The 19011-nt window shown below is 34.9% G+C and overlaps 1 protein-coding gene across 1 annotated transcript; it reads right to left on the bottom strand.

Annotated features, from left to right (window-relative positions):
* Window positions 1-148: 148 nt before the first annotated feature.
* LOC123535140 (uncharacterized) lies at window positions 149-10959 on the bottom strand. Its single transcript, XM_045317687.2, has 3 exons — window positions 10398-10959; window positions 1921-2139; window positions 149-1235 (listed from the first exon to the last, which is right to left on the bottom strand). The coding sequence occupies exons 1-3, from the start codon at window positions 10720-10722 to the stop codon at window positions 1009-1011; spliced, it is 771 nt and encodes a 256-aa protein (XP_045173622.2). The 5' UTR covers window positions 10723-10959; the 3' UTR covers window positions 149-1008.
* Window positions 10960-19011: the final 8052 nt, after the last annotated feature.

Below are 19011 nucleotides of genomic sequence, written 5' to 3'. Positions count from 1 at the left end.
ATCTATCCAATTTTTCAATTTTTCACAGAGAGTAAAAATTTTCACGTTTAGCCGCCATTATGTCACGTGAGGGAAAACATTTAGGATATACACATATGTGTTTGATTTATCCTTCACAAACTGCTGAATATGTTTTTGTCAGTTTAGTTATGTTAAAAATTAACCATTAACAAGTAGGTAATAAAATGAAATACCAGCAAGTGTTTTATAGTGAAGATAATACAGTTTTGCTTGTATTAAAATGTCACAATAGAACAGGTTTTGTAATACAGTACAGGTGTGATTAGTAAAGGTGCAATTATATTGATCTCTATTTCCTATGCCTACATCAAGGTATAAATAATGAAGAATATTAAGTCATTAGAATTTTAGAGAAACGTGCCTCCAATCAGATGTCAATTTGTTTCGAAATTTATCTAGTCATTTTCATTTAAAGATATCTATCCAGCCTAATCCAATAATACCTCCTTACTACATGTTAATGGATTTACTGGTTGATTGATAAGAGACAAAACCAGTGAACAATTCTGAGGCTCTGCATGGCAGTTGTTACAGATTTTATTTCATGTAAAGTACTTTTTTTAAAATTCTGAATCAATATTAATACACCCTTTTACACTAAAAACAATGACGGTCAGACTAATGTAGTGGATATTCAGTTTTTGCTATTAAAGCTGTAGATTCTCTATACAGTACGTAATATCACTTCGGTCGTATATTTATCTTAAATTGCTGGTACAACAGTCTTCAAACTTATAAGTATTTAATTATCATGCTTTTCTAGTAGAGAGATGGCTAGATGTCTTTGCGATTCATAAAGGTTTAGTACTTATTTATAGAAACATTATTTAGCATCATCTGTCAAACATACAGAAAATAATGCAAATATGACTTGTATACTTTAAATTATACTCGTATCAGCTTAAATGATATCGATAAATGGTTCTATATTTGATTTTGGTAACTAATTGTTAAAATATTCATTTGGAGACATGTCTCTCAAGATCACTACGGGGTTTGAACAATGACTTCACACAACACCATTTTCTCCGCCATCCCGTGTTTGATTTTCAAGAACTTTCCGTAAATTGTGCTCTCACAGTTAATTGTAAGGTGGAAGGGTGCTTTGTCAATCGCCGATCCGTAGTATGTCCCACAGAGTGTTCCATTGTCATTAGTGACGTCATCACGGCTCTTCGATACAGTGACAGTGAAATTGTTGTTGCGGAAATAGACTGAAATACAATATATAGAGGATATTTCGCCTGAGTGAAAATATCAGAATTGTCTCCCTTATCGGTGAAGATATATTTCGACATTTTTAGTGTTTGTTTCAACTAGGATAGTGTGTCCGTACAGGTTTCCTTGCAAATTCAATATTGTTCCTACTGGATTCCTCGTTTTGTTTTAAACACTATAACATTTTCCTCATAAAAAGCATTTTCTAACTTGACAGTCTTACGTAGATCAAAAGATTAGACACAACACAATACATGAAGTTTTATAATAAATAAATCATATTCCAAGTAGAAAAACAACTTTCAAACTTAATATCCAGATAACAGATGCCGCTAAATGTTGTTCTGTGAATTTATTGAAATATTAGAGTGAACTATTACGGTGAACTGTTACAGTAATCTATACCTGGTAAATACAATTTAAATTATACCTGGTGAATTCATAGTTCAGTATACCTGTGATACCCTGTGAATTCATAGTTAGTACCTGGTGAATTCATAGTTGAATATATCTGGTGGTACCTGATGAATTCACAGTGAAATATACCTGGTGATACCCTGTGAATTCGCAGTGAAATGTAACTGGTGATACTGAGAAAATATCAAATATACCACCGAATATGTTGTATAGGCCTATCGTTTGAATAAGATGTATTTTTTTTTACAAATATAAGTTTCTTACAGCAACAGGACGTCCGAAAGTAGATTTCGACCCCCTTCACGGGGCCGGGTGTACCAAATTCTACTGCCCAGTAAGAGAAATTATTGTATGTGTGGGCAATCGATGAAGGATTATCACAATCACTAATACCATCAATAGCATGGTCAGCGGTAAACGAAATGTCTTTATTGACATATGTAGAGGACTGCCAGGCTGATGCTCCCTCTAACAGGTCTATATCTACAATATAATTGGTCATTGAAATGAAACAAATATATAACACAATTATTTTCGTCTTTTGTTTAGCGTATTGTTTATATTTCCCTGAAAATTCTAAATTAATTTCCGTTTAGTTTCTCTTGCAAACTATTGTTATCAAGCCACGATAAATATATATTCCCCAATATTATACAGTCCATGGAATATGTCCGGGGAAAGCAAAAATACTGCAAAATTTCTTTCCTTCTCAAACAAAGGTATTAATTAGGTTTTTACTGAGGGCATATGATTGCCTGCAATTAGTTTGATTATAAAGTCAGCACCACTGAAATACAACTACAAATAAAAAAATCCAATAGTTTATTTACGTCTTATCATTATAATAAAATCTTATTAAAATACATGTGCCATTCTTAACAGAATAACAAGAGCCGGGTAAGCATAGTTTACTTTAATTAATATCAAACAAGAGGGTCATGATGACCCTATATCGCTCACCTGTTAAACTTGGCCTTGGAATCATCAAGATAAATATTCTGACCAAGTTTCAAGAAATAGGGTCATAAATGTGGCCTCTACAGAATTAACAAGCTTTTCCTTTGATTTGAGTGTTGACCTAGTTTTTGAACTCACATGACCAAGTTTCGAACTTGGCCTAGGAATCTTCAAGATAAACAAGTTACCAAGTTTCATGAAGATAGGGTCATAAATATGTTCTCTAATAGTGTTAACCAGCTTTTCATTTAATTTGGTTGGGTGACCTGGTTTTTGACCCCACATGACCCAGTTTCAAACTTGGCCTAAAGATGATTAAGATAAACATTCTGACCAAGTTTCACGAAGATAGGATCATAAATATTTGTCGTAGATAAAACGAAACAAAATTGCACCCCTACGAAACCTTTTTGAAAAATTAAAAGAGAACAATTTAAATTGTTAAAGTGTCGTGTTTAGTTTTGCTTTTTGCAAAATGTTAGATAGATGATAGAATAACACAGATGATATAAAAAACCCATAAACTTCTTACTTATTACAATTCACAGACCATCATTTTAAAAGATATTTCTTGTTAGAAGTAAAATGGCATCATAAAAGTCACGAGCAAAAGCAGTGAGCTTCTTTCTATACATATATTAGCGTTGACATGATTTAACAAACCAATGTCAAAATGTGCAATATCGTTATCAAAATTCAAGAGAAGAAGTCGAGAGATTATACATAAACGGAAACTTAATTTGGCAACGTAGTGTAATTTACTTTTAGCTTCCTCTGTTTCTAGTTATTGTTCTTTATAATAATTCATTTTTGTTTGCAATGTTCCTAACCAGTAGGAAGTCTTGTGTTCCTCTGCAATACTTCTCTCGTTTGTACCCCTTACAACTTGCACATTGTCAGCAGTTTCATTGTCCTTTGGACAGTTTTCCAAACATGTGATTGCTTCTCGGTATATTAATATGATCTTTTTTTCTACAAAAAAAAACCATTTATTTATATGCAAGTCTATATTAAAGTCAATGACTCAACTTGGTTTTAGGAGTTGATTTTGGAACCATGACGGGGCCAAGCATAAAGATACAAACGCAGCATAAACGGTTTAAATTTACCAATGTGTTTGCCACAGACGGTTACAAGACGGTGTCCGATTGTGTTCCTTTCCTTGTTCATTTTGTCTCAGTTGTCTTTAAGTTTTACTTCGTCTACATTTTGTCAGATTCCAAAGTAAGAATTACGTTCTGCTTGTCTCACTAATTGTGTTATCCCCAATGAAGCAAACACTATGTGTTTTTTTTTCATCATCTATAGTCCGTTATATCCTAACGCTACCTTTCTCAAGTTAATTAACATGATTCCTCTCAACAGTACCCTATGCTCGCCTTAGTTTGTAACTGAAAACCCATAATATTTCAGATTTTGCAAACAGGTTTTCCACACAGTTATTTAGTGTTTTGTGGTAGCATGCCTTTCTGCACTTTCAGTACTTTGATTCATCAACGTTTTAGCCATTGCTGTTCTTGTTTTAACCTACATTATTATTATATGAGCCATTAAACGCAGTATTGGTTCGTTCTCTATACAGACTGGTCTATAATTGCTGCATCTATATTTACAAATGCCTCGTTCCGAAACTGTTACTCCTTCAATCTACAACCGAGACATAAACCCCCCCCCCCCCCCCAAAAAAAAAAAAAAAAAAAAAACAACAAAAAAAAAACAACAAAAAACAAAACAGAATCGTCTTCCCAACTGAGACTATAGGACAAAATACATTTCTACACAAAAAATGTATTTTCTTTTTCTTTCTTGTGTGCTGATGCAACGATTGATGTATCTAATTAATGTATCCGATCCACAAATAAGCAAGTTCTATATAACTGTGTTATTAAAACATATCAAATATTGATGCCTGGTAAGCTCAACGGTCATGCTTCAAGTATCACAGAAGAAGCATATATACTGGGTCGAATCAGTTTTAATGAATAATAATAACAACTGAATATCAAAATATTTCGATATAAGTTGCAAGAATGAAATAATTGAAATAATGAAGTTATTGTGTGTATAAAAACGACATTTAATTTGAATTATTTACGAATGTGCATATCTGTATCTAAACACATTATACATAAATAAAATCCGTTTTTCAAAGACACCTGTACCAAAAATGTTTGTGTGGTCTAGATCGAGTTGATAGGATTATACAAACTGTCGAACTGATAGACTCATTTTCAACCGTCACAACCGTTACAAAGGAGAGAGTTTCAAATAACTTAGTTTGTACTCAATCATTCATGCTTTAATTATGTAGCGTTTCATGTTGTAAATGCATATATATGAATAAAATATTGTTTAAACTAACCGTTACAAAAAGTATAAAACCGAAATATTTATCAACATCAAGCCGAGACTTCACTCGGAATCGAACAGTAATAATGTACATGACCGTTTTTTTTTGGTCAGTTTTACGGAGTCTGAAAAAGCTGAACAAGTGTGTGGTCAGAATTTTACCAGTCGGTATTGATAAAATTTTATAAACTTACAGATGTACGTGTCCGATTCCAATTTCATTCAGCAGAGATTATGAAAATTATTATGTAAAATATGCCTATTTTTACTTTTTGTACGTTGAAGTTAAACGAGGCTGTTTTTTTTTTTCGTTTAAGGAAACTGTCGTCATGTGGCAATATTATACTTTATCACATGTTTGACGTCGCGGGGGTGTAATAAAGCCATCAAATAAAAATAATAATACACTAGTGTAATAAAGCTTTGACGTCGACGTCATTTATAGTATAGGAGACATTGGTCAAATTGACTTGTTTATATAGTAAAAGAAAGTAGATTTTTTAATGTTTCGACAGGAAAGGTTAACATGTGATAAAAGAATGTTACATTTGTGACTTTCCACTTTGAATTTATTAAACTCGTTGAAAAAAATTGATATGAAAAGGCAGTCATGTAATTCCTCTATAAATTGTTTTTCTATTGTACCTGCGATTGAATTCAAATTAATTACTGATTGTGTGTACAAATCATAGTTAGTTAGACAATTGTGTGTTGTCAGCTAATATAAATTATGAATTCTTAAATGCAATTTTCCATGCTGTAGAATTAAGTTACATCTGTCCAGATTTGCTTTGCACGACAATGAACAAAACAAAACTCATCACAAATTAATAAATGAGAAACGAAACCTTAAACGTCCCATTGTTCTTCAATGGTAATTATTTATATGTAGCTTTACGGTTGAAAGGGTTTTTAGCTTTACGGTTTTTCAAGTAGTTATTTATGCGTTGTAAATAATAAATAATAAACTAAAAATATGTCAGTTGTTCCCGAATGTACGAAAGGTGTGCGATTTTCTTTATCTCATGGTCACAGGATACTGGGTCGTGGTAATGCGATAATTAATTCGGTACTACACGATAGTGTATCATCCACACAAGCCTCGTTCCAACCAGTTAGTATCTCGAGACTACGCGATAATTAACTCGTGGCCACGCGATAGTATCTAGTTCCCACGACTTACTTAACTCGTAATTATCATCCAGTTTAGTTTATTTGATGTGTAAAATACGCAAAGGGCCATAACTGAACTCAAGTCCATAACTGAAATGGTATATAATCAGGCACTGCCTAAATCGGGAATCGATCTGCCTTCAACTCATCCGAATTGAATTTGAAAATGAATGTTGCTGAACAATGTGTATTTAAGTCATTTTCCTTAAGAAAGTGTGTAACATTAAAGGTAGCAGGGTACACTTCGAATTTTGGATGTCTGTAAATTAAGGTGAGAGATAATGATTGTTAATTCTTTAGAAAATTTATACAGCCGACACATGTAAAACTCTGATGTCAGTTGTAAAACTAACTGCTGGTAGCTTTGTATGAACCAATGAGGCACCAATTCAAATCACGGAAGGGATCTGTGCTTGTTGATTGATACTCAGGAACATTTTCGCTATTTTGTGAAAAACGAGCTGGATGGACCCCCATTACGTTGATATCCTGAAGTTCAGTAAGGACTATTAAATTGAGAAATGCAATAAAATTGGGCATTGTTCTTGCAGCGGGATCATTGCAGGCTGTTCAAAAAGTGCAAAATTGATGATTTTGGCACGCTATTTTTCATGGATGGTGTAAAACTTTCGTTTTGATAACTTTCTTTATTCTTGTATGAGAATCCTGATCTTGCCATTAATTAAAAGCACAAAACATGCACGCAATTTTAAAATGGCCACTCTGATTCTGCTCATAAGGGAAGTGCAATATTGCGACTCGCTACATGTAAGACTGTCCGTGCCAAAAATTTTCGAATCTAAGTGTACCCTGCTACCAAAGTATGAAAGCTACTACATTGTATTTGTATTACGATGCAAATTTCCCCCTATTTCTGCCGTTACGGCGATATTTTGTTCCTCTTGATAGGCCCTGCCACTATACCCGAAGAAATAAAACTAAGAGGGTCATTGGCTCAGCTGTGTAAAAGGCTTCAAGTGTGATTGTTTAACGTAATGGTACATTAAAGATTTACATGTCACACTCAGGGGCGTGGCAATTTCTGAACCTAGGGCAATAGCTTGAAAAATTAAAGTAGAGAGTCGAACCTTTATATCACATGTCAAATATCAAGGCTCTAGCTTTATGGCTTCAGAGAAGAAGATTTTATATAAGCTTATAACATATATCTATCACACCCAGGGACGTGGCCATTTTTGAACATAGGGTAATACTTTGATCAATCATGGTAGCGTATCAAACCCTGATATCAAATGCCAAATATCAAGGTTTTAGGTATTATGGCTTCGGAGAAGATTTTTAAAGTCTCAAGGCTTACATATAAGCCAATAGTATATGCAGTCAATTCACGCTCGGGAGCTTAGCCATTTTTCTACCTAGGGCAATAATTTGAACTATTTTAATAGAGGGTCAAACCCTGATATCGTATGTCATTCAAAGTCTCTTATATATTAGCTTATAGTATATATACGTATCTCACACTAAGGGGCGTCGACATTTCTGACCCTAGGGCAATAATTTGAACAGTTACGGTAGAGTCAAACTCTGATATCACAAGCAAAATATCAAGGCCCTAGCTATAATGGCTTCAGAGAAGAAGATTTTCAAAGTTTCTTATATATAAGCATGTAGTATATACGGCGTCGGCATTTCTGACCCTATTTGAACAATTACGGTATTGAGTCAAACGCTAATATCAAGGCTCAAGCTTTTATCGCTTCAGAGAAGAAGATTGTTGAAAACCTATTTTTAACCATAGTGACCCAAACGTTAAATGAGCCGGAACCATTTGAATAACTTTGAAAGAGGGCCACCCAAATTTTTATCAAAACCCATTCAATGGTTTTGGAGGAGTTGTCGTTTTAAGAAATTGTTGACGACCGACGCACGCACACATGTATGCACGACGGACACAACGTGATCACAATAGCTCACCATGAGCACTGGGTGGTCAGGTGAGCTAAAAATCGGGCCGGGAGTTTCATACAAGAAAATCTTTTTACGTTTCCACTATATACATATAGGGAAAGAAGACCATGCCCCCTGGCGGCCATGTTTTTTTCGATGAATCAAAATAATTAGTAGAAGGTCACGGGACCATTTGTGTAAAATTATTTAAAAATCGGCTAGCAGTTTCACACGAGAAGAGTTTTAAAATTTCAACTATATACATACAGGGAAAAGTGACCACGCCCTCTGGCGGCCATGTTTTTTGACGAATCTAAATAATTTGAACACTCTTTGTAAAGGGTCACAAAAGCACCATTCGTGTAAAATTATTTTAAAATCGGGCCAGCAGTTTCAACAAGATTTTTTTAATTTCCACTTCATACATATAGGGAAAAGCGACCTTGTCCCCTTTTTGACGAATCGGTATAAATTGAACAATCTTGGTAGAGGGTGACATAATGACCATTTGTGTGAAAGTATTTCAGAATCGGACCATCGGTTAAGGAGGAGATTTTGTTTGAAGATTTTTCTATTTTTAGCTCTGGCGACCCCTATGTGCAATATAGCGCGTGCTCGAGCTTGTAGAGAAGACCACGGTGCCAAACCTTATCAAAAGCCTTGCTTATATAAACATATAACCCTTACTTCAAGTCCTTTATCGAGAGCATTGCAAAATGTATTGTAGAGATAGGCCAATTGATTCACAGTGGAGTCGCCTGGCATGAAACCAGGCTGACAACAAGTAAAGAAATTAGTGTCATGGAAGAAACTGAACAGTTGTATAAATATGATTTTTTTGAAGAGTTTCTCAATAGTATCAAGAATATTAAGAAGTGAAATGGCGCGATAGTTGATTGGTTTTCTTAAATATGGCGCCCACATTCGACTGTTTCCATAGTGTGGGCATTGCAGTTGAGCTCAAAGAGGCATTGAAGAGATCGCAAAGGGGGATGGAAAGCTGATCACATGCTTTAACAAGAACTAGGTTGCCAATGCCATCAGGACCAGACATTTTGGCTACATTTAAGCACTTGATAGCATCGATAACTTCAGAGGGATGTATTACAAGTGAGTCCGGAATCTGTTCGGGCTCTTCAATTGGAATAACTGGTAGCTGACTGTTTGAGTCATCGATTTGGGATTGTTGGGCAAAGAAATCGTTCAAAACGTTGGCCTTTTCCTGGTCGTCCAAAACTTCTCGCCTGTGACTGGGTCGAGAAGAGGTTGTATTGATGAGGGCATAGAAGGGGATATGAAAGATTTAAGAATGCAAAGTGACATTCTATTTGATCAAATTTGAAAGGGCTATTTCTTGATGCTTAAACGGCGCTAAATAGATGCTTACACGGCGCTAAATAAAGTATACATTTTTTTTTACTATGGTCCTGCCTGATATTCATTGAGTTGATTTTCATTTGAATAACACTCGGGTGATATTCGTTTGTTTAACAGCTGCCGGGTAGGCCTAATGTTCATTTCAATAATACCCGTGCCGGAAAACGTTCCAATTATTTGATCATTGGACAGAGTAGACAATACTATACAATAAAGTTTTAATTAAAAGTCGGTTCATATATAAAGAGAAAAGATTGTGAAGTGCGGCAGTACGATGGCGAAGCGCGAAGGTATGATACTGACACTACGATGGTGAAGCGCGACAGTACGATGGTGAAGCGCGATAGTGAAAAGTCGACACTAAGATGTTGAAAAGTCGAACAACGAAACCACGATGGTGAAACGTCGAAAGTACGGAAATAATTTCGACTTTTCACCATAGAAGTTTCGTTATTTCGACTTTTCTACATCGTAGTTTCGCGTTTTCATCCTCATGGTTCCAAGTTTTCACCTTCGTAGTTTTGTTATTTTGACTTTTAAACATCGTAGTATCGTTTCTCCATTGTTTCAAAATAAAAAAACCGCGATGGCCCTAACGAGACACCGTACATTTACCATTTTTTGAACAAATGTTTTTACCATAATGTGAGCGAGTAACTTAAATTAATGCAGTTTATTTATCAATTTGTATTTTGCGACGTTTTCAAAGTTTGTTGAGGTATCAAAATAAATCAAACGATGCGAATGCATAATTATGTTTTTCTGTAATTTTGGTAGCCTTTTAACAAGTTTGTTTCTTAATCTGTATAGAATTTCTAAAATGTTAATTCAGTAATTTAAAAGATACTGGTATAACACTTAAATATTGCGTTACAATATGTGTATATTCCAATTAATCCCGTTTCGTCTGACAAGACAAAGAGAGAGAGAGAGAGAGAGAGAGAGAGAGAGAGAGAGAGAGAGAGAGAAACACTTACCAAAGTTTCTCCGGAAGAATATTTTCCAGCCGACACTAGCTTCGCCCGATCTTGTATTATCGGTAGGATAATAATCAGTTAGCAAGCATTTAGCATTGTCTTTATGGAAATTTACCGAAAGACACCCAAACGTGCTATCACAGAGGGAAACACAAGCCACAAGGGAGCTTGTATCAAAACTTAAAATTGAATTTCCGTGAATTTCATTTTCTGAGTATAACTCATATTTTACGAAGCTGGTTGCTATCCCATATACAGCCGCAAAAAGATGAAAATAAACGTAAGAGAAAATAACCATTTCTATGGCTTTACTTTTAGAAACCATGTCTTCACTTTTTAGAGACCAGTAATAGTTTCAGCCCGTAAAAATCAATTTAAAGCCTCATTCTGAATCAGCCTCAGTTTGAATACAGTTTAATTGCATTTCGTGTGCAAAGAGGGTCGTTATGTAGAAATATTTACATTCGCCCTATTCTTTTCCATTGAAAATTATGACGTTCATTTTGTATGAGCAGCAAAAAGAAAGGCGCCAAAGCTACAACAACGCTGCTTAGTGATAACGGGCCGCTGTTTTGACGACGTCCGCGTATAGTCAGGGAGAACGTTATCTAGATGACGTCACAGTTGTTCCGTCTGTTGAACAGAATGGCCGGGAAGCTGATTTTAATGTTGAATGCAACAAAACGGTGTGCAATTTATAATATAACCTTGTTTACAAATGAAAAGTTCATGCGAAATGAACGACAGAATAGGATCGGCAAATGGAACATGACTTGGATTTGCTATTCATGGATTTGCTAATCCTATTCTGTCGTTCATGTGTGAACATTTCATTTTAACGGTCGAACCCTTTATATATATATATAATCTTTATGCAATATTTCTTTAACCGACTTTGTCACAAATGAAAAAAAAAACGTGATGGAACTGAAACAAAAAATCATAGAATACCGTTTGGATGTTCTTCAAATCGAGCAGCCGGGCCGCCTGCACACGTTATTGCAATGATGTTAATAAAAGAAAGTACTGAACTTATTTAAAAGTCCTCGCAGGATCGACGACTGATATAAATTATATTCAGTTACATAATATAAACTAAACAATAGGACGTTGCTAAAACAGATGAAATATTCGAAAGTATCGCATTAACAAAACCGTGATTTACGAATTGTGTACAATGATGAGAAACAATTTGTAACTTTTATATTTGAAATTATATTATAACTAGAGCTGCTTTTGAGAAAAGCGCATATCTCCGACAACTGCCTAATCATCCGAATAGTAAAAAAAGTACACTTATTAAGGAGTAAGTTTTGGTTCAGAAAAGTACACTTCAGGGCTAAGTTTTGGTTCAGTAATTCAAGGGCCACTCAGTTCAGTAAGTTTTGGTTTAGTGATTCAAGGGTTCAGTAATTTTTGTGTTTAGTGAGTCAAGCGCCACTCGGGACAGTAATTCAAGGGCCATAATACCGAAGTGCCTGGGCCGATTTGGCTAGTTATCGAACTTAGCCGAGGACTTATTGGCAAACACATTTTGTTCAAGTTTGGTGAAGATCGGATAAGAAATGTTCGACTTAGAGTGCGAACAAGGTTTGTGACAGACGGCAGACGGACGGACACACACACACACACGCACACAGACAGACAGGAGCAAATCAATATGTCTCCCACCACAGTGGTGTGGGAGACATAATTATGCTAAACTTGCCGGGCTTTTTGTAATATGTTTTGATGATTGCCTAATAATCTGCAACGATATACTTATTGGTAATGTGGTGATTTCCCAGTGTTTAATAATAGAGAAAGTCCCCATGTGCTGCTCCGTGCATTATTACAGACATGGTCGGGCACCAGGTGGAACCACAATCCAGGATGGCTTACACAAAAGATTTTTACAGCGCTGCACCGCGAGGAGGTTTCGAATCCAGAACAGTAAGGAGCAAGTGATCCACTCAGCCAATTTAACCACCCGGTCACAGAGGCCCCATCACACGCAATAATTCTCTGTCAATTAAATATATACTTTTATGGCGAAAGGTAATAAATCTCTTGAAAACATATATATTTACACCTTAAAACATATATATTTACACCTTAAAACATATAAATTGTATGTGCGGTTAGATGGTCATTGTTCTAGTGGTAACTTGAATTACGTCAAAATCAGTTACACAGAGTCGGATATTCCTATTCGCCGCCAAAACTATTAATTTTCTTGCATACCACACACCTCAAACAATAAGATAAAAATTGAAAATCAAAGTACTGAAAGTACAGAAAGGCTGGCTACCACAAAACACTAACTAACTGTATGGGAAACCTGTTTGCAAAATCTGAAATATTATGTTTTTTTTCGTATCAAACTAAGGCGAACATAGGGTACTGTTGAGAGGAATCATCTTAATTAATTAGCATATTACAGACTATATATGATCCCTTATCGGAAAATCGGATCTATGCATTACAGCAGTGGTCTTCAGGGGAGGGCCCCCGCTAATGTTATTATAACTTCCGGCCCAACCCTTTTTGTATATTTACATCGATGTATGTATGTTTGTTGTATGTGTGTGTATTGAATTTGTATATATATACAATAAAGTATGACTTAACTAAACTAAATTAAACTAAGCAGTGGTCTGGAAGACACTTCTATACATAAAAGACTTTAATTGACCGGCTAATCACACCCTTATCATGTGATACGCAGACCGTATTCAGCTCTCTCTGTAAATTGATATTCTTGGTATCTCATGAGCAGGTTTTTATTATATTTATTAAACTTATTTATCATTTTTAGATATATCAATATTCTTGCTAAATATACTGAGCAAAACGTAGCTTTAAAACTGTAAACAGCGTCATTTATAGGAAAAACGCTTTGTCTGACATTTACTCAGCGTTGCACAATCAGCAGAGTGAAAAAATAGACAAGCTCGTCTAATCAGTCAGAGTGTTGCATAATTTTTCATTTTGATAAGTTATCTGATGATGCGTTATCAAAAAATCTTATTTGCAAACTTAAGTCAAGTGGCATGGGATAGATCAGGTCACGAATTCGTTCTTAGACGGCGTACGCCGAAAAAAAATAATTTAGGGACCTTTATAATATCAGAGAAAATATAAAAGTAACAAACACAGCATCTATACTTCGATATGACATCCCCAAAACTATGTATAAACATTAACCAGGTTGAAAAGACTTGCAATTATTTATCAATTTCTATAAACATATACATATACTTAGCACAGAAAGGTAGAAGAAACGTACGTGCGGTACGGCTTTTATTATGAGTCGCGTATAGCCTAAAATAGAACACGGAAAAAACCTAAATAATCTCAGGAAGAAATCTAACAATAGATCATGCATGCTTCGGTATCTTCACTATTTATTTCGATATTTCTATTTTAGATTATTGTTCCTTCTCTTGAGAAGGAATATTATAGCTTGGTAGAGCTATTGATATCGAAAGCTGTTGTCATTACAAGCTGGCCAGTCAAACTCCGTGACCTTAGAAATAACCTCTGACGTTAAAACTATTCCTAATTGAGGCGACTCTCTGACTGAACGCGTCCATGTATTACATATTACTAAACCCAAGGATGGTTGACTGATACATTTATTTCCTCCATTCTTGAAGAACATAACATATGTACAAACAGACATATATCAGCAAATTTACATGTAAACAACTAAATATTATCGTTACCTTCAAATGCATGGTTAATATATGAAAACAAACCCCACTACGACCCTCTAATTATGTGCAACAAATTCACGCATCGGATCATAACGGATTGACCGGGTCAATGTCTTATTGCCGTATTTACTCAACTGAAAGTGGTAACAGATTTAATTTGTTGTTGGATTTAACAATTTATGTTAAATAATAACTAGGGTAAATACCTACTTGACATTTTTTGGCAGTATAAAACAGACATTGCAACCAAAATTTTACAAGATGATCATTATATAGATGTGCCCTAGAAGGAACTTTTGCTATGCTTTAACTTGTATATGTAAAGTGGTTGGAAAAACTTTAATTAAGAACTTAACGCATTTTTGGGCTTAAAATAGACTATTCCAAAATCTACAAATGAAACTTGTTTGCATGCATAATGTAACAGTCTAGTATACGAAGGTGAGTGAACAAGCCGAATGACGTTACGCCAGCTTAATGAATAAACGCGTAGTAAGTTTGAATATGTAAATAGCAACGCCTTTATAGAGATATGTTTTTACTTTCAGATATATTTCCTTTAAGCAGTCTTTGTGACATTCGATTTGTGGTAATAATAGTCTAGCGAACAAAAGTTCGCCAGCCTAAAAACGGCTTATTCATAATCATTTATAGCATGATGGCGCCCTGTTCTGCTGTCTATAAATTGAGGAGAAAAAAATACACCTTGTTTACACTGCAGAATGTATTACTTACCAAGAAGAAATATATATTCTCAAGGTATAGGTTATTGTCTTACAGTAAAACCTGTATTAAACAGCCATTTAAGGAAGCGAGACAATCGGGCTGCATAAGGCATGTGATTGTTAAAAACAAGTTGATATTAGAACAAAAGGTCAATATGGGAAGATGACTGACTGCTTCAAGAAAGTGCGTGCTGAATACAGGTGACCGCTAAGACAGGTTCAACTGTATAATCATTAAGTGCCCGTTTAAGGGAGGGGCTCACTATCACTGGAAACTACCAAAACTCCGTGTTTCTGCAAGCAGAAACTTAGATCCCATTGGTCAGCTATTGTTACGTAAATAGAGGGAACACTTAAAAGACAAGCGCGTCTAGGCTCTCACTTCTGATATGTATCTTTTAGGTATTTGCGAATATGGTTTACATCCGTCTAAAACAAAACAATAACTTAAAAGTCCTTATAGGGGAGGGCCCCCGATAATGCAATGCTTCCATTTAAAGGTGGTTAATCAAATTTTGATTAAGGAATTGACTTGTTCGAAAGTTTAACAAATGACCAATCACACTTATTTTTGTTCACCGAGTGCTTACTGAGTGACTGAAAATTATTTAGTCATGTCGATTCAGTGTTGATCTTTATCATCAGAACAATGAGTTTTAGCTATGATATTATGTAAATATATTAAACTTCGGTTGTCAATTCCTGGCGACGCCATTTTGTTTAGTGGACACATCGCGCGGAGCTTGCTGACATGTGTTTATGTAAAGAAGAAAGAGCCCGCGGGAATTTTGGAAAATATTTAAAAAGAAACCAGGTAGCCCAAATGGTGAAAATATAAGCATCGATGAATTCTATGAACACTTCAAAAATTTGTCCAGTAATACAACTGTGAATGAAAATGCGGAGTGTAACGAGTTTTTATCGCAGTTTAATAGTGAAGACCATGGAAGTTCGTTTGTTGAACTTGATCAACCAATCACGAGGGAGGAAATATTCTCAGCAACTAAGCGGTTAGGTTGTAATAAGTCTTGTTCACTTGATAATGTTTTATATGAATATTTTAAAGAAAGCATCAATATAACTGTACACTCTATTGAATTATTGTTTAATCATATTTTGAATACAAAGGTATATCCACGTAGCTGGTCGACAGGATTAATTATTCCCTTGTACAAAAAGGCGATTCTGCGGACCCAAATAATTATAGAGGAATTACACTGACAAGCTGTTTTGCTAAATTATTCACTGTCATTATAAATGAGCAACTGAAACGCTGGGCCGAGAAAACGGATAATTTGACTGATGCACAGTTCGGGTTTAAACAGAACTATGGTACTGTCGATCCTATTTTTATATTGAATGCTTTAATTGAAAAGCAAATCAGAAATAAAAACAAGTTGATGTGTTGCTTTGTGGATTATAAAAAAGCTTATGATTTTATAGACAGAAATTGTTTATGGTACAAATTGATAAAGTCGGGTATAGATGGGAAATTGTTGTCGATTATACGCTCTATGTACGATGATGTGAAACTTTGTGTAAGGCATATAAATAGCTTATCAGATTTTTTCAGTTGTGAAATTGGTCTCTTTCAAGGGGAAATAACTTCGCCTATAATGTTTTCCTTGTTTTTGAATGATATTGAATTGTATTTACAAGAAGATTTGAATGGCGGTATAACGCTTGATCAAATATCTATTTATCTGTTGTTATTTGCTGATGATGCTGTCTTGTTTTCCGAAACAAAAGAAGGGTTACAAAATGCTCTTGACAACCTAGAAACATATTGTAAAAAATGGAATCTCACGGTTAATATTGACAAAACAAAAATAGTTGTTTTCAGAAAAGGTGGAAAACTAAATAGAGAATTCAAATGGACATATGATGGTAAAGATATTGAAATAGTTCAGAACTTTAATTATTTGGGTATTGTTTTTCAAGTGGTGGTTCGTTTATACCAGCAACAAATACACTTAGTGGTAAAGGCCTAAGGTTCATAATTCATTGTTCAACATTACAAAAGAGTTAGATGCCAACGTAGAAATAATGTTAAATCTTTTTGATGCTTATGTTTTATCAATTTTAAATTATAGCTGTGAAGTATGGGGCTTTGCTAAAGCAGAAAATATTGAACGTGTGCATAAAAAATTTTGTAAATGGTTACTGAATGTTAAATTGTCTACGAACACATTGTCATTGTACTCAGAACTAGGTAGATTTCCACTGTATATTGAAAGGTATGTAAGGATAGCTAAATACTGGTTAAAATTACATGGAAATAAGAGTCAAAACTGTATTTTGTCATCGATTGTACAAAGTCAAAGAAATGATATTATAAGTAACCAAGCTGTTGTAAACTGGACTTCCAAAGTTCGGGATATGTTACAAAATGCAGGTTTCCTAGATGTATGGTTGTTTCCAGAATCAGTTATCATAAATCAGTTCATTCCATTGTTTAGATTACGACTTCGTGATATTTATATTACACAGTGGCGTGCTGGTATGGAACTATGTTCATCGCTACAAATTTATAGAGAATTGAAAAGTTGTTACGAAAAATCGAAATATTTTAGTGTATTAGAAAATGTTAAACATCGAAATATGTTAGCCAAAATAAGGTTGAGTTCTCATAAGCTATTTATTGAAACAGGAAGACACAGAGGTATATGTAGAAGCCAAAGAATATGCACATTATGCAATATGGGTGACATAGAGGATGAATTTCATTTTATATTGATATGTCCGTTGTATAATGATTTGAGAAGTATGTTTATTTCAAGGTACTTTACTACTAATCCTAGTGTTCATAAATTTATACAATTGTTAAACGAAGATAAAAAATCAGTACTGCAAAAGTTAGCACTATTTTGTATTAGAGCCTTTGAAAGACGCGACAATGAATTAGATTAACGTTTCTTTATTACTATATGACTTTGTTATATTGTGTTATTGACATGCTAAGGTCCCTTTATTTCTATTATTATTATCATGTATTCGCTCTCTCTCTCAACGCATACATTGTTATTTACATGTATAAAACATGTTGTTATGACGATGAGTATTGTGCTCAAGTCTAAATAAACCATATGTTCTGTTCTGTCTGTTCTGGCATTCTTTCTTTCTTTACGAAATATATAGCGGAAATGAATATGTAATTTTCAAAGGTGGTGGTGGTTTATGAGAATATACGACAAATGTGATAGTTCGGCTGTTTAAATCCAAGCTTACAATTTGGCTATGTAGACCCAGTTCTTTTTCTCTTTGTGATTCTGGCAATCAATGAATTTACTCTTTATGCGGAAGAGAGAAGGATTTTATTACGAGTTTTATAATATATATAAAGCACACAATGTTTACTGTGAAACATCAACTGAATTATTCATAATCGGCTTGCTGGTTAAACAATAAATCAATTATTTTGAAATAACAGCCTTATAATCCATTCAGTCAGTCGGGTTTGTGCGGACTTGTTGCAAAGTATTGACGATTTATTTTTTCTAGGACTCCTTAACAACGCTTATGAAACAGTCACATCTGGTTGCATGCACAATTTCAGACTATTAAAATGCACTGAGTAATGTAATTATAGGCTGTTACCAAGACCACAGTTGTTGCTCAAATCATTTTCTAGCCCCAGACAAAATTATAGGATATGAATGTTTCTTACCAATAGCTGGAGATAATGTTTGGACCTATGGTCATAAAGTAGCAAAGCATAATGTCCATGATAAGCAAATGTTCCCAACTGCTTTTTGAGTGTCACAGTGGCAATGAAAGCTTTTCACGGTAAAGGAAGAACTAACATATAGCAAAATTAGACCCGTCGTGAAATTCAAATAAAATTGGCCAAGTAAATCGGCTGCCAAGACTATATGGTGTACTGGGTCGAACGTCTGTTTTGCGTGGGCGTAGTACATTTCAAAATATACGTACACGCAAAATTATATACATCTACCTGTTTATCTTAATACGTGCACGCATAAATATGTGTGTGCGTGTGTGCGTGCGCGCGCGCGTGTGTGTGCGCGTGCGTGCGTGTGTGCGTGCGTGTGCGTGTGTGTGAGTGTGTGTTCGGGTTTAACGACTTTTTCAACAATTTTTCAGTCATATAAACGACGGGGTCTACTTGTAGCAGTGAGCAGAATGCCCAACTTTATAATGCTGCCTCACTGGAATACCACGCCGTAGACA

Source organism: Mercenaria mercenaria, chromosome 12 (assembly GCF_021730395.1).
Source record: "Mercenaria mercenaria strain notata chromosome 12, MADL_Memer_1, whole genome shotgun sequence".
NCBI classification, from domain to species: Eukaryota; Metazoa; Mollusca; class Bivalvia; order Venerida; family Veneridae; genus Mercenaria; species Mercenaria mercenaria.
Note: the sequence above shows the minus strand (reverse complement) of the source record. Positions and strands in the feature narration are given on the sequence as shown.

Coding starts and splice junctions, on each gene's coding strand:
- LOC123535140 (XM_045317687.2), bottom strand. CDS start 10,722: ATGGTTTCTAAAAGTAAAGCCATAGAAATGGTTATTTTCTCTTACGTT. Junction 2,140..10,397: donor ATTCTTCCGGAGAAACTTTG/GTAAGTGTTTCT, acceptor ATTATATTGTAG/ATATAGACCTGTTAGAGGGA. Junction 1,236..1,920: donor CTTTCGGACGTCCTGTTGCT/GTAAGAAACTTA, acceptor ATTGTATTTCAG/TCTATTTCCGCAACAACAAT.